This window comes from Bos indicus x Bos taurus, chromosome 8 (assembly GCF_003369695.1).
Source record: "Bos indicus x Bos taurus breed Angus x Brahman F1 hybrid chromosome 8, Bos_hybrid_MaternalHap_v2.0, whole genome shotgun sequence".
NCBI classification, from domain to species: domain Eukaryota; kingdom Metazoa; phylum Chordata; class Mammalia; order Artiodactyla; family Bovidae; genus Bos; species Bos indicus x Bos taurus.
In genome coordinates this window covers 72160909-72175523 of record NC_040083.1, presented here as the reverse complement: position 1 = coordinate 72175523, position 14615 = coordinate 72160909, and the positions used below count along the sequence as shown (strand labels likewise).

The following is a 14615-nucleotide window of genomic DNA, read 5'->3' as shown; positions in this document are numbered from 1 at the left end:
GATGGGGGTAGGGAAAGGAAATGAGTGAGGGGGTTCGGGGTCTGAGAGAAAACAGAGGGTCTCAGAGAAAAGTGCAAAGGACTACAGCCGCAGCATCCCCGCGGGCCGTGGCTCACCCCCACCTTCCTTTTGCGCAGAATCCTTGCCTTGGCTGCAGCAGCGCGCTGCCCCCACTGGCCAGGCGCGCCGTGATCGATCGCAGCTGCGTCAGAGTCCTCTCAGTATAAATAGGGGTGGCAGGACCGAGCAGAGCCGCACACAGCCATCCATCCTCCCTTCTCCCTCTCTTCCCCGTTCTTCTCTCTTGGCCCCCATCTCCGCCGCCGGCCAGGGGGGCACCGACCGGCACCATGAGTTCCTTCAGCTACGAGCCGTACTACTCGACCTCCTACAAACGGCGCTACGTGGAGACGCCCCGGGTGCACATCTCCAGCGTGCGCAGCGGCTACAGCACCGCGCGCTCCGCTTACTCCAGCTACTCCGCGCCCGTCTCCTCCTCGCTGTCCGTGCGGCGCAGCTACTCCTCCAGCTCCGGTTCCTTGATGCCCAGCCTCGAGAGCCTCGACCTGAGCCAGGTCGCCGCCATCAGCAACGACCTCAAGTCGATCCGCACCCAGGAGAAGGCGCAGCTGCAGGACCTCAACGACCGTTTCGCCAGCTTCATCGAGCGCGTGCACGAGCTGGAGCAGCAGAACAAGGTCCTGGAAGCCGAGCTGCTGGTGCTGCGCCAGAAGCACTCCGAGCCCTCCCGCTTCCGGGCGCTCTACGAGCAGGAGATCCGCGATCTGCGTCTGGCAGCGGAAGACGCCACCAACGAGAAGCAGGCACTCCAGGGCGAGCGCGAGGGGCTGGAGGAGACCCTGCGCAACCTGCAGGCGCGCTACGAAGAGGAGGTGCTGAGCCGTGAGGACGCCGAGGGCCGGCTGATGGAAGCGCGCAAAGGGGCCGACGAGGCGGCTCTCGCCCGCGCCGAGCTCGAAAAGCGCATCGACAGCCTGATGGACGAAATCGCCTTTCTGAAGAAAGTGCACGAAGAGGAGATCGCCGAGCTGCAGGCGCAGATCCAGTACGCACAGATCTCCGTGGAGATGGACGTGTCCTCCAAGCCCGACCTCTCCGCCGCGCTCAAGGACATCCGCGCCCAGTATGAGAAGCTGGCCGCCAAGAACATGCAGAATGCCGAAGAATGGTTCAAGAGCCGCTTCACGGTGCTGACCGAGAGCGCCGCCAAGAACACCGATGCTGTGCGCGCCGCCAAGGACGAGGTGTCCGAGAGCCGCCGCCTGCTTAAGGCCAAGACCCTGGAGATCGAAGCATGCCGGGGCATGAACGAAGCCCTGGAGAAGCAATTGCAGGAACTAGAGGACAAGCAGAACGCCGACATTAGCGCTATGCAGGTAAGGCGCCGGGCGAAACGCAGAGGGGGCAGGGAGGGTGCTGCAGAATCGAGTTAGGATGGGCCGGAGTGGGGGTGGTGGCGGAGACTTGAGGGCGCGCCTAGAAAGAGAAGATCAGAGATGAGGCATTAGCAAGCAGATATTAAGGGGGGTGGGGTGGAACTTGACTTCCTGGGGGCAGTGTGGGAGGGGGTGGGGCACTTGGAAGGCGGGGCGGGGACGCGACTGCGGTGTGCTAATAGATGCTGCGTGCAGTTGAATCTCTGTTCCTCATTAAAGCTGCCCAGCCCTGCAGGATATTGGGTAGGGATGGGAGGAGGGACTGGACCTGGACTTTGCCTCTGGTCTGCCTCTCAGCTGTCCTGCATTCAGCGCAAGTTGCTTTGCTGCAGAGGTTGGATCATCTGATTAATAAATATAGCGATGAGCTCTCATTAGTTCTGAAGGATAACTGTGACCAGTTATCCTTTCTGACTAGTTTTACCAACTACTCTCTTCCCTTAGCAGTGAGACAGGAATACAGTCAAAATTGCAGTGGTGATGATAGTCATAGTAAAACATTTCTTTTTCTTTTAAGGATCTCCATTTTTTCTGGAGAGAAGAAAAAATAAGATACATAGAAAATATTTTAGAGAAAATAAATTTAAATTTATCTACTTCATTCTCCTACAAATAAGTGGATTTCCTGTATACAATCTGGATAAAATTGATAAAGCTAACTAGTGAGTGAGAGACAACTTTAAAAAAATCCATTTAGTTCTTTGCAGGCATTTTATGATCATCATTAGGTGTATTAATTAATGAAAACAAAAAAAAATGTTTCTTCTATCAGTTTTTTTTTCTATCATTTTTTTGATTTTCATCTCTAGCTTTGTGAAGCTGGCTTTTTTTTTTTTTTTTTTTAAGGCAATCAAAGGTTTAAAAAGAAAAAAGACAGTTATTTTAGGGGAGATTTTAGCTAGGATGTGCACTCTGATTTTAATTAAACCTAGGCCTTTGCAGCTATGCTGTAGTAAAATTATAGCAGTGGAGATTTACACTTAGATTTTTTTTTTCGGTTGTCTTCCAACAGGACACAATCAACAAATTGGAAAATGAATTGAGAACCACAAAGAGCGAAATGGCAAGATACCTCAAGGAATACCAAGACCTCCTCAATGTCAAGATGGCTTTGGACATTGAGATTGCAGCTTACAGGTAAAAATGGAAGTGCCAAGGTAGCAGCCTGTCAACCTTAGGAAGAAAATCAGACTTCCTTTCTGTTGAATCAGAAACTTTCAAAAATAGTCCTTTGGAGTAATTGTGTTACTTTTTGGCCTTTTCCAAGAAGAATTTAATCCTGTAATAATGAGGCCTGTTCTTAGCTTCCCATTGCATTTCAAGCGTAAGGAACAGGACTATATTTTAAGGCGCTTTTTTTGTTGTTGTTTTGTGTATTTCTCCTGGACTCAGTCACAGCATCCCCAGTCATTAGGTTGTGATAATTCCCAACCCTGCCTTTGCCTTTCAGTCTGGCTTTGGGGGAGGTGATGAGTGGTGGGCTGAGCACACTTCCGGTGTTCATGTTTGTTAACCCCTGCCTCCCCAGGAAACTCTTGGAAGGTGAGGAGACCCGGCTCAGTTTCACCAGTGTGGGCAGCCTAACCACCGGTTACACCCAGAGCTCCCAGGTCTTTGGCCGATCTGCCTATGGAGGTTTGCAGACGAGCTCCTATTTGATGTCTGCCCGCTCCTTCCCGTCCTACTACACCAGCCACGTCCAGGAGGAGCAGATAGAGGTGGAGGAGACCATCGAGGCTGCTAAAGCTGAGGAAGCCAAGGACGAGCCGCCCTCTGAAGGAGAAGCAGAGGAAGAGGAGAAGGAGAAGGAAGAGGCTGAGGCTGAGGCTGAGGCTGAGGCCGAAGCTGAAGCTGAGGAAGAGGAGGGAGCCCAAGAGGAAGAAGGTAGGATTAAAACAAAACACAAAACCAAATAAAAAGCAAAACCACCCTGTGACTCCAGGGGCAGCGTGGGCATGGATTATGGTTAGGAGTTTGGTAAGATACATGAAACCTCACTTATGCCCAGGAAATGTTATTCAGATAAGAGTTGATAATCTTAAAAAGAAAATACATCTATTTCCTCAACAGATCTTTAGTAAGCACCTCATTGCTCAAATTGGCTGTTCTCCCAGAGACACACAATCTCTGATTAGCATGGTACTTTTTTGAAAGTAACATAAAAAAAGAAAAAAAATCCTCCTGCTGCTTTTTATTCCTAATGAAACATTTTAAAATCTATTCATTTAACTCAGCCATTTGGTGTCCTAAAAAACAAAAATGAATTCCGAACACATAATAAAAGAAAACCCAAGGTCCTGGAAAGAACAGAGCATCCAGTACCTAGAACCTAATCTCATTCTATTTAAATATCTGTTCAGTGGCAGATTGTGCCCAGCAGGTGTTGGTTGCATGGAGAAAGAGGTTTGGGGGAAGTATTCTGACACTTGTGTTTCCCCACAAAATTAAAGCAGAAATGTTTTGATTGGACTCACCCTGCATTTGGAGTTTGTACATTTGCTTTTTATGTTAAAGCTGCCAAGGAAGATGCTGAGGAAGCAAAGGAGGAAGAAGGAGGTGAAGGCGAAGAAGCAGAAGAAACCAAAGAAGCAGAGGAGGAAGAGAAAAAAGATGAAGGTGCTGGGGAGGAGCAAGCCACTAAGAAGAAAGATTGAACCCTCCCCTTCCCTTAATTTTTCCAGGAATAATTCTCCCGAAATCAGGTCAACCCTATCACCAACCAACCAGTTGAGTTGCAGATACTATATGAATAAGAAGTCAATATATGTATAATTCTGAGATGACTTAGGTTGGACATTAAATGTTGTGCTATGACTTTTCTCCTTCCGCAGAGTATCTGTTTGCTTGCAGAGTGGCTTCCTGGCTTGCTGCCAGCCTGTGCATGGTCCACGCTTATGAGTTCAGGATCTATGGCAATGTGAATAATTCAGATGTTTACAATAAAAAAACCACACCATGAATAAATGAATTCACTAATGTTAATGTTAAACTTCATGGGAAAAAAATAGTCCTTTGAATCTTTGGTGGTTATAAATTAAAGACCTCGAATTATGTGCAATAAATAGTAAATAAAGTTACACTGAATGACGTTCCTTGCTGTGCTTGTTGACTTAATTCAGAAATCTTAAAGAGGGTACCAATAGCAGACACTAGATGTAGACCATAGACTTCCAAATTTTTTCAAGTCAAAATTTTAACAATTACAGTGCATTTCCGCCCCTTAATTGGTAATTCTGAGGATATGATTAGGTCATGACCATTCATGAAATCTCTCCCCTCGAAAATTTTACTGATAATAAACTTGAATAAATGAGAATCCCTGGGGTTCCTTTTCTTTGGTAAATAGCAATATACTTTGCCCCGTAAGTGAACTGTATAATGCTGGGAATGGCTTTCTTGGAGGCAGTCTGAAATCGTGTTTACCTTTATGGTAAACAGGTAACTGGAACACTAATATATAATAGTAAAAGCATATGGGTAGAATGTGAATCCCACTCATCTGTCACTGTCACCACATTTAAAAAGTATAGCCTAACTATCATGAGCAGAAGTTGAAGCCCAAGCAAATGATGTAATCAGAAGGAATAAAATTTTCTCAATGTGTAATTTTTAAGGGAGTTAAGAATATTGAAGCTTATTTGCCATTGCAAACATGTTGCCTGCAATCCTGAGCTCATGATTGAGTGTGTAGTTAGCTTAATTCTGTTGCCTCAAGTAGCCTTCAATACCACCTATTTCAAACTTTTTAAGAACTACAGATATAGATAATGAAATTGTGATCAGTCACTAAAGGGGGGATTCTATACTTGTGTGTTACATTGCCATAGGTCTGCATGTCTTTATTGGGAACTATTTGGATTTCAGTGATAGCTCCAACTGGTTGGACACTGCATCATATACACACCCCCGCCTGTCCATCCCGTTCACTGTAAAGGTATGAAAGCTCTTGCACTTGCACTTGATGTGGAATGTCAATGAAGTTGCTGATTATCCTTTGTTGTGCTTCTGTTCTTAGATAATTGTTTTGTCAGCTAAGTTTGTTCAATATTTGTTGTTTAGAGACCTCTTAAAGGTCATGAATTTAATCTGGAAGCAAAGTGGTCTCCATTTAAAGTTTACAGATCCCATCACACCACATATTTTGAGTTAAATATATCTCACCAAAGCAAATAGGTAAAATATTGCTTTATCTGCCCTGATGCTATGGATTTGAACCACAAGGATTCTCCATACATTGGCTTCTGTAAAGACTAGGAGTTGCCTCAGAAATCAAGCTTTTCACATTTATGTTCCTTATACATGGGATGCTGCACATGGTCAATTTCAGACAGAAGCAAATTATATGTGAAAAAGTAACCTTAGCCAAATGGAAGTGGTTGGTTTGAGAATTTCTTGAAGTAAGAACACTGTACCATACTCTATCCTGTGTGCCATAATAAAATACTGAAAAATCTAAACCGAATGGATATGGAGTCTTTTTAAAAAAAATATTCCTCAAATGTGATACCTTGGCCAATCTCCCTCTCCCTTCTGCTCCTCTCAAACTCTTGTTCTGTATTCCCTCCCCTAGTTAATGATGTCACTCTCCAGCCATCCAATTCTACAGACCAGAGACTGTAGAATTGTCTCAGTGACATCATCCTCTCATTTCCTCTCTCCAATCTTTCTGTTCTAATCTATCACCAAAGCCTATTGATTTTACTACCTAGGTATCTTGAATCCATCCACATTTCCCTATTTACACTGCCACCACCCTAAGGAACCTCTGTGTCCTGGCTCCAGCGACTCTTTTCGTGGAAGACAATTTTTCCATGGACCAAGGGAGGAGGGATGGTTTCAGGATGATTCAAGAGCATTACATTTATTGTACACTTTGTTTCTATTATTACATCAGCTCCACTTCAGATCATCAGGCATTAGATCCCGGAGTCAGGGGACTCCTGTTCTAGAGGAAGGTAATCTTTAGAAAAGGGAATTTTGATCACACGGTCTCTGATTACAACTCTCCAGTAGTTATCCATTTCTTTTAATATAAAACCCCAAATCTTGAAGATGATTGTCAAGGTCTGTCTAGACCTGACCTGAAACTAATTCTCAAGCCTCGCCCTCTGCGTACCCCCTTTCCCTTCCCTCACTTTGGTGTTTTAGCCACCCCAGCCCTCTGTTCTCCCATCTGCACAAGGTTTTGGCTGCTTTCTCTGTCTGGAGCGACTCATCTTTTCTATCCTGTCCTTAGCCTTGCCCAGATTTAGGCTCAACTGTCATTCCCTTGGGGAAATCTTTCCTGATGGAGCCAAATTCCTCTACTAAGTGTGTTTATAAGCATCACTGACTCAATTGACATGAACTTGAGCAAACTCTGGGAGCTAGTGGAGGACAGGGAAGCCTAGTGTGCTGCAGTCCATGGGGTTGCAGAGTCAAACATGACTTAGTGACTGAACAACAACAACAAGATGTTTACACAGTCGGAGGTGGCATCTATTTTCACAATCATTTAGTAAATGTCTGCAACCTCTACTGTAGAGAGGTCCTCAGAAACATGGCAATCAGACCTTCTGCTCTCCAGCATCTAGCATCATTCCTATCACTGTGCATGCTTAGTTGCTCAGTGGGATCCTACTCTTTGTGACCCTTTCGACTATAGCCCATCACACTCCTTGTCCATGGGATCTACCAGGCAAGAATAGTGGAGTGGGTTGCCATTTCCTTCTCCAGGGGATCTTCCTGACCCAGGGATTGAACCCATGTCTCTAGTGTCTCCTGCTCTGCAAGAGGATTCTTCACCTGCTGAGCCATCACAGTAAATGTTGATTGAATTAATAACTTCTTGCTAGGCTAAAATGCCTTTGGGGTGACTAGAAAGTCAAGAGTATTCAGTACTCAGTCCCAGTCCAGTGAACACTCATGGAAAGAGCAGAGAACCAAAAACCAACTGTCTATTCTTGGTTTTAGTGTTGTTTGTTATGGAAGGCGGGCCATCCCCACCCCTACCCCGACTCTGGCCTCAGTCTTCTTAGCTACAAAAGGCTTCAGCACTTGATTTCTCAGATCCACTCTAGATTAATGATTCAAAATTTCCTGAAAAGCTTTTAAAAGTTCAAGACAAATGGCTGAATGGGAAATGTACATATCACTATTATGTCCACACTAAAGTCCATCTCTTACAGGGGAATTGCTTAACTTCATGTAAAGTTTCTTCCCTAGTATTAAGTTGGTTAGCAATTAATTGGGTTGCTTTTTTCCCTCCATGGAGATTGTAGTGCTATCAGAATATGTGCCGTGTCCCAGGCCTTGATCTAAGTGCATTATTAGTATGTGTCATCTCATCGATTTATTTCTTATGACAATGTTATCAGTCCAGTATGATTATCATCCCCATTTTACAGATAAGTTGTTAAGTGACTTGACCAAGGTCATAAGCTAGTTTGTGGCAGGCTGAGATCTAAATCTCCCATGCATGCATGCCTCCTAATTTGTTTTGTCCTATCCAACTCTTTGTGACCCCATTGACTATAGCCCTTGGGGCTCCTCTGTCCATAGGATTCTCAGGCAAGAATACTGGAGTGGGTTGCCATGTCCTCCTGCAGGGAATCTTCCCGACCCAGGGATCTGACCTGCATCTATTATGTGTCCTGCAATGTCAGGCAGGTTCTTTACCACTAGCACCCCCTGGGGAGAGCCCCTCAAATATCCCACGCTGGCTCTAAAGTCCATGCTCTTAACCAACTATTGCGCTGACTGTACTTTGTAGTCCAGCTTGGGAGGCACCTGGTTCCTTGTGGAATCAGAGCATATTTTCATATGTGTTGTAATGTGTTGTAATCAGGCATGTGTTGTAACAGCACCTTGGAAACTTTCACACAATTACCAGCATTCTTACAGTCTTTGTACAGTTCAAGGGCATATCTGCATTCACAGTGTTCCACTGCAGTTACTGAGAATGCTTAAGTTCTTCTTCCAATCCTTTGATTATTTATGTCCATATAAGTTCTTCTGCCAAATTTTAAGCTGCAGGAAGACAAGAACCAGGTTTTATAAATAGAGATGAATTTGAAGTTTATTTTCAAAGATCACAAACATTTAGGATCAATCCCAATAATTTATTTCTTAATTTCCACAAATCAGGAATTTAGGGATGGCCTTGTTGGGATGTTCTGGCTCTGGGTCTCTAGTGGTGTTGCAGTCAGATGTTGTATGAGGTTACTGTTATCTATCTGAAGGCTTGATTAGGCCTCCAGAATCTACTTTAAGGTGGCTCACTCAGTAGGATGGTAATTCCTCATCCGTGTGGGCTCTTCTGGGCAGCTGCTTGCAGATTTTTGCAACATGGCAGCTGGCTGCCCCTGGAGCAAGACATTCACGAAATCAAAGCTATGCCTCTTATGACCTGGTTTAGAAAGACACACATCACTACCATTGTTCTATTGGTCCAGAGACCAGTCTGTCTGATTCATTGTGGGAAGGAACTACACAAGGACATGAGCGTTGAGTATGAAGGTCACCAGGGGCTTCCGTAAAGTTGTGGGCATTATTTCTTTTATGAATAGCAATCATCGACTCAAGAAATTCTGAAACCATTTCACCTTCAAATATCATGCTCTATCGTTCTCATTCATGTACTCATTCTTACCTGATTATGCGTCCTAATTTAGGTTTAAAAACATGTTTGTAAAAACTATGGACAGCCTGGTAATGAATATATTAATGGTTATCTTCAGTTTGTTCTTCTAATGAAAGATTTCTTTATTAATACCCCTCGTGGGATATCTGTTCAAGGGGTCCTAGGTACATTTTACTAGTTCCTCGTATGTATCCCCACACTTTTTATCTTTTTGTAAAACAATATTTGAATATTTACTTGGCTCCATTGGTCCTTAGGGCAGCACACAGGCTTCTCTAGTTGTGGTGCAAGGGCCTACAACATGTGGAATCTTAGTTTCTCCACCAGGGATCGAACCTCATCTCCTGCATTGGAAGGCAGATTCTTAACCACTGGACCACCAAGGAAGTCTCCACATTTTTTTTTTCTTATAAAGCATCATAGCTATACTTCAAGGCCTTACCTTCCCTGCATTAATTCATTTGAAATGCAATATTAGTCTAGTTAACTGAGATAAATACAGTGGCAGCTAATACGGAACTTAAAGTGTTATGAAAAATAGGTGCTGATTGTTTTGTTAGATGGTCAGACCCATCTGAGTTGATGCCTTTGATTTTTTTAATACCTTCAGTTCTGATACAGTACACACATGACTTTAAATTGGATATATCTAATAAACACAAGTTATATGGATTACAAATAATCAAATATGAAATGGCTTAATAAAAAAACTGAAATGCTGTATGTTTCTCACTTTGAGAAGCTCGGGTTTCTGGAGCTATTAAAGACATTTTTGCTTGTGTACTGATGACCATTAATTCCTTTGCTTTTAGCTTAATGCCATTCTTTCAGTCTATAACCGCCCCACATCCTTATTAATTTCATGTGGAGTACAGACCATTTCCTGATTTGCCCATTTAAAAGAAAACAACTAGCAGGAAGGATGCTTTGATGCAGCAAAACAAATACTCTCTTTTTATTCTATAACCAGCCCACTAGGAAAGACAGAAACCCTACATTAAAATCTTTATCTGCATTTTACTTGCAATTTACCTGCATGGCTGAAGAGGAAATAATAATCTGCTCATTCTGACTTGTTGGTTTCTTTGGAGTCATTCATTTACTGGAGAATCTCACCTTTTTCAGAGGAGAAAGATGCCCCCCACTTCTTATTTTTCTTCCTCCCATGTAGACAACCACACAGGAGAATATGTGGAAGACAGCATCTCAACTGTAAGTCACAAATCATTCTCACTTTGAGACAGAAAAACTGGTGTCAGAAGTTTGAAATCGGAGGGTGATATTGAGGTGAGAGTACAAAGCACCACCTTCTCCGGACACGGACTCAGGGTGTTAGTTGGTAGGCCTCCAGGGTTGGCTGGGTTCTGAAGACTAAGAGCCGTGGAAACCTGGCACTTCATGTCCTGTGTCCATGGGAGGAGGGGGACGGGGGGTGGATAGTGAACCAGGGCTACCTCAGTGACTTAGAGCACCTGGGATGGAAGAATAAAGGAACAAGAGACTGAGCTTGCTCCGCTTCCCCTCTGTCCTGCCCTTGCTGCAAAGTCGCTTCAGTCGTGTCCGACTCTTGCGACCCCATGGACTGCAGCCTACCAGGCTTCTCCATCCATGGGATTCTCCAGGCAACAACACTGGAGTGGGTTGCCATTTCCTTCTCCACTGTCCTGCCCTTAATTCCTCCTAATTTCTTCCAAATAGCAGAAACTGGGAAGGATGATCTCTTAAAGTGTTTTAACCACTGAGAACCTCTGAATTCTCCAGACGATAGAGAGGGAGCTGATTTCAGGTTTTAGGGCATCCATGGGGCACTTCTGGGTGTGTGTAGGGGTGTGGATGGGGTCACAACCCTTAAACAAATGGCGCCTTCTCAGGCAAAGCAAGCAATCACTAGGTCGTTTTTTTTGGAGAGAGGGGGAGTGGGAGGGATATTATTTAGACCCCATATCCTTAGCTCAGTGGACATGAATGGACTCAACGGACATGAGTTTGAGCAAACTGTGGGAGATAGTTAAGAACAGGGAAGTCTGTCGTGCTGCAGTCCATAGTGTCGCAAAGAGTCAGACACGACTGAGCAACTGACCAACGTCTTCAGCTTATTTTCAGAGAGGCAAGACAGGCTTCTTGCTTTTCCAGTTAGAAACCTTGAAGCCCCGCCCCCTCCCCTGCCCACCTGTAAAACAACACTGCTCAAACTCAGGGATAATTTAAAGAAAACGAGAAGAAACTTGCTTCCTTTAACCCACTGGCTGTTTCTCGAGGAGACGGAGGTCTGCTTCTTGACGAAGATATCTTTCTCATTTCCCAGGTGACACCTCCACCCCAGCCTGCGGTGTTGGGGAAAGAAGGCCCCCCCTCTACTCCCCGCCCACTTCTTCCTTCCTGGATTCCTGCCAGCCCTTGGTGTGGCCTCCTCTGTGAAGAGCTGGGCGTGCTCCCTGACAGGACCGAGAGCATTTGATGGTGTTTAGGATTTCACTGGAAATATGTAACATTTAATCATCTTTCTGTAGTTTAACAACAAACCTCCCTAGCCTGTGAGAATCTAATGAACTGAATTGAAAGGCTTTGAAAAATCAAAACTTTCTGGTATCACTTTTTTCTTAGCTTTTTTTTTTCCTCCCCCCTTTAAGAGCAGACATTCCCCTCTGGTTTCTTAAATTCTGCCTCAGAGTCACCGCTTCCCTGGTGGCTTAGTCGTAAAGAATCCGCCTGCCAATGTAGGGGAGACGGATTGGATCCCTGGGTCAGGAAGATCCCCTGGAGGAGGAAATGGCCACCCACTCCAGTATTCTTGCCTGGGAAATCCCATGGACAGAGGAGCCTGGTGGGGAGGGGGCGGGCGGTGGCTACAGTCTGTGGGTTGCAAAACGTGGGACACGACTAAATGAGCAGCACGGAGCCAGCGCAGCCTCCAGTAGCCCCAGGTCACTGTTATTCATGGGGCATGGGGAAGGAAAGGGCTATAAGGCGGCTTCCACCGCCGGGTATCTAGACGGAGCCCAAGGATGCTTTCTGCCTGAAACTTTGCACTGCGTACAGCCCGCATCTCCCTGCTGAGTTCGAGCTCTGCAAAAAGTGCAAAAAGCCGCGGCTGCTAAATCTTACCCTTTGAAGACCCTCACCTCCACGCCACCCGCGTAAATAGTATGGCTCGGAGATTAAAAATATTTTAGAGCAAGACAGGGTGACACAGCTTTTTTCATCAGGAAGTCATATGGGGACGGAGCGGAGAAAGGAATGGGAGAGGCTACCGGAATCTTCTTTTTGCTAGATTTTTCTCCAGGTCGCCCCGCCCAGAGAACGCCGCAGATGCACCACGCCCACTGCGTCCTGGTGGCGGGCTGGCGCGACTTGGAGCATCGCCAGAAACGCAGCGCGCTGCTGAAAGGAGAGGCTTGGAGGTGGGTGGGAGTTCTTTCTGGAAACTTATATCACCGGTTCTTTTCTGTAACCGGAGAGATCGTGGGAGGTGGGGAGGTCTGGAAGCCCAGGAGCGAACAAGGAAGGGCGCACCCCCTGCCCACTGAGGCTTGGTCTGGAGCTCAAGGCGTTCTGAAATCCGATTTTAAAATAAAGAAGCCGGACTCTGAGGCTGTGGCCATGCTGCAGTGGGTGTGGCAGCTGGAGAGAGGAGATCACGCGGAAGAAACGCGGCGAGCCTAGAGCCCTTGGATCCAGGCATTCTGAACTAGTATTAGTGAAAGTGTTAGTCACTCAGTCGTGTCAGACTCCATAGGGTCATACAGACCCTGTGGACTGTACAGACCCTATGGACAGACGCTATGAATTGTCAGTCGAATCAGACAGTCCATAGGGTAATACAGATCCTATGGACTGCAGCCCGCTAGCCTCCTCTGTCTATGGAATTCTCCAGGCTAGAATACTGGAGTCGGTTGCCATTTCTTTCTGCAGGGTATCATCCAGACCCAGGGATTGAACCCAGGCCTCCGGCATTGCAGGCAGATTCTTTACTGTCTGAGCCACCAGGGAAGCCCAAAGCAAGGAATGACAATGGAAGCACCGCTGCATTTAACTAAGTACTCAGGTGACTGAAGCGACTTAGCAGCAGCAGCAGGAGCAGCAGCTGATTCAGGAGTAGGTAATGAGAAGCTCTAGTAAAGTGTTGCATTGGGGACTGCAGCTTACTGCCCCCTATCCCAGCCCCTACTCCCACCACCACATAATGCACGTGGATGTGGCAGGGGAGGCCTTGAAGAAGGTAGAACACTGCTGCTTAAAAAGACGATGAGTGTTCTTCATTTGCATGTAACTAGAAATGGCAACCCACTCCAGTACTCTTGCCTGGAAAATTCCATGGACGGAGGAGCGTGGTAGGCTACAGTCCCGGGGGTTGCAAAGAGTCGGATAGGACTTAGCGACTTCACTTCACTAAGTACTGGAGGGAGGCAAGAGGTTATCCCCTGGTTTTCTAAACATCCACTCACTAACCCATACTTCAGGCTGGAAGGACCAGTGTGGAATATTGAGGGCCAGTGTGCATTTCCCTCTGAAGGCCTGGTGAGGTAAGGCTGGGCACCTCTCTTTTATGATGTTCTGGAGCCTTCCTTCTCTGAACGGTAGAGGCTGCCCAGGCCCCTATGGCAGAGCCATATGAACTCAGAGGGGAATCTGAATAAAAGTTACCAGTGTATGTTCTTTTGTCATCTCCCCAGGATGGAGGTGGTGATGTTAAAAAAATGCACAAGAAATAATTCTCCTGTTAAAAACAAGACAGTAATCTACAAATGGAGTCACGCTCAGTCCCTTGTCATCAAATTGAGACTCAATTACAGTTTGGGTCTCTCCCAGAAATGGAGGATTAAACCAGTCAGAAATCATCAGAAATCATCTGGTCAGCACAAGTGAGGTCATCGGCCTGATAGATGCCCCTCCCCTACCATATCCTAGAGGAAAGTGTGAACATGCATGCTTTCATGGGATTCTTCAGGCAAGAATGCTGGAGTGGGTTCCCATTTCCTTTTCCAGGGGAACTTACCAATCCAGGGGTTGAACTTACATCTCCTGTGTCTCCCGCATTGGTAGGCAGATTCTTCACCACTGTCATACAAAAGTCATACAGGTAAAGGGTACAATCATCCAGGGAGCTGAGGTAGGAGAATGCTAAGTGGGTTAAAATAAGAATGAAGAGGCTGGTGTGGCCAGATATGTGTGTCTGAAGTTCAATGCTTGAGATACAAGTCTTGCTAGTTTTTTTTTTAAAGATTTTTTTGATGTGGATCATTTTTAAAGTGTTTATTGAATTTGTCACAGTATTGCTTCTTTTTTTTTTTCTTTTCTTTTAAGTTTTGTTTGTTTGTTTGTTTTTTGGTGGAAGAGCATGTGGGATCTTCGTTCCCTGACCAGGGATCAAACCTGTACCCCCTGCAGGAAGGAGAAGTCAGCCACTGGACTGCGAGGGTGGTCCCCCAGCTAATGTTTTGCAATTTTCCCTTCAGTACTCTAAGCACTTATAATATAATAGGATGATAGAACTCCAAAGTGAGAAGCTACCTAAGAAATAATTTCTTATTTTAAAT

At 45.5% G+C, this 14615-nt stretch overlaps 1 protein-coding gene across 1 annotated transcript; it reads left to right on the top strand.

The window, feature by feature from the left end:
• Window positions 1–215: 215 nt before the first annotated feature.
• On the top strand, window positions 216–5914 carry NEFL (neurofilament light). The gene is made up of 4 exons (XM_027549945.1): window positions 216–1397; window positions 2470–2594; window positions 2986–3341; window positions 3972–5914. Exons 1-4 carry the CDS (start codon window positions 351–353, stop codon window positions 4109–4111), a joined length of 1668 nt encoding a protein of 555 aa, XP_027405746.1. The 5' UTR covers window positions 216–350; the 3' UTR covers window positions 4112–5914.
• The last annotated feature ends 8701 nt before the right edge of the window (window positions 5915–14615 follow it).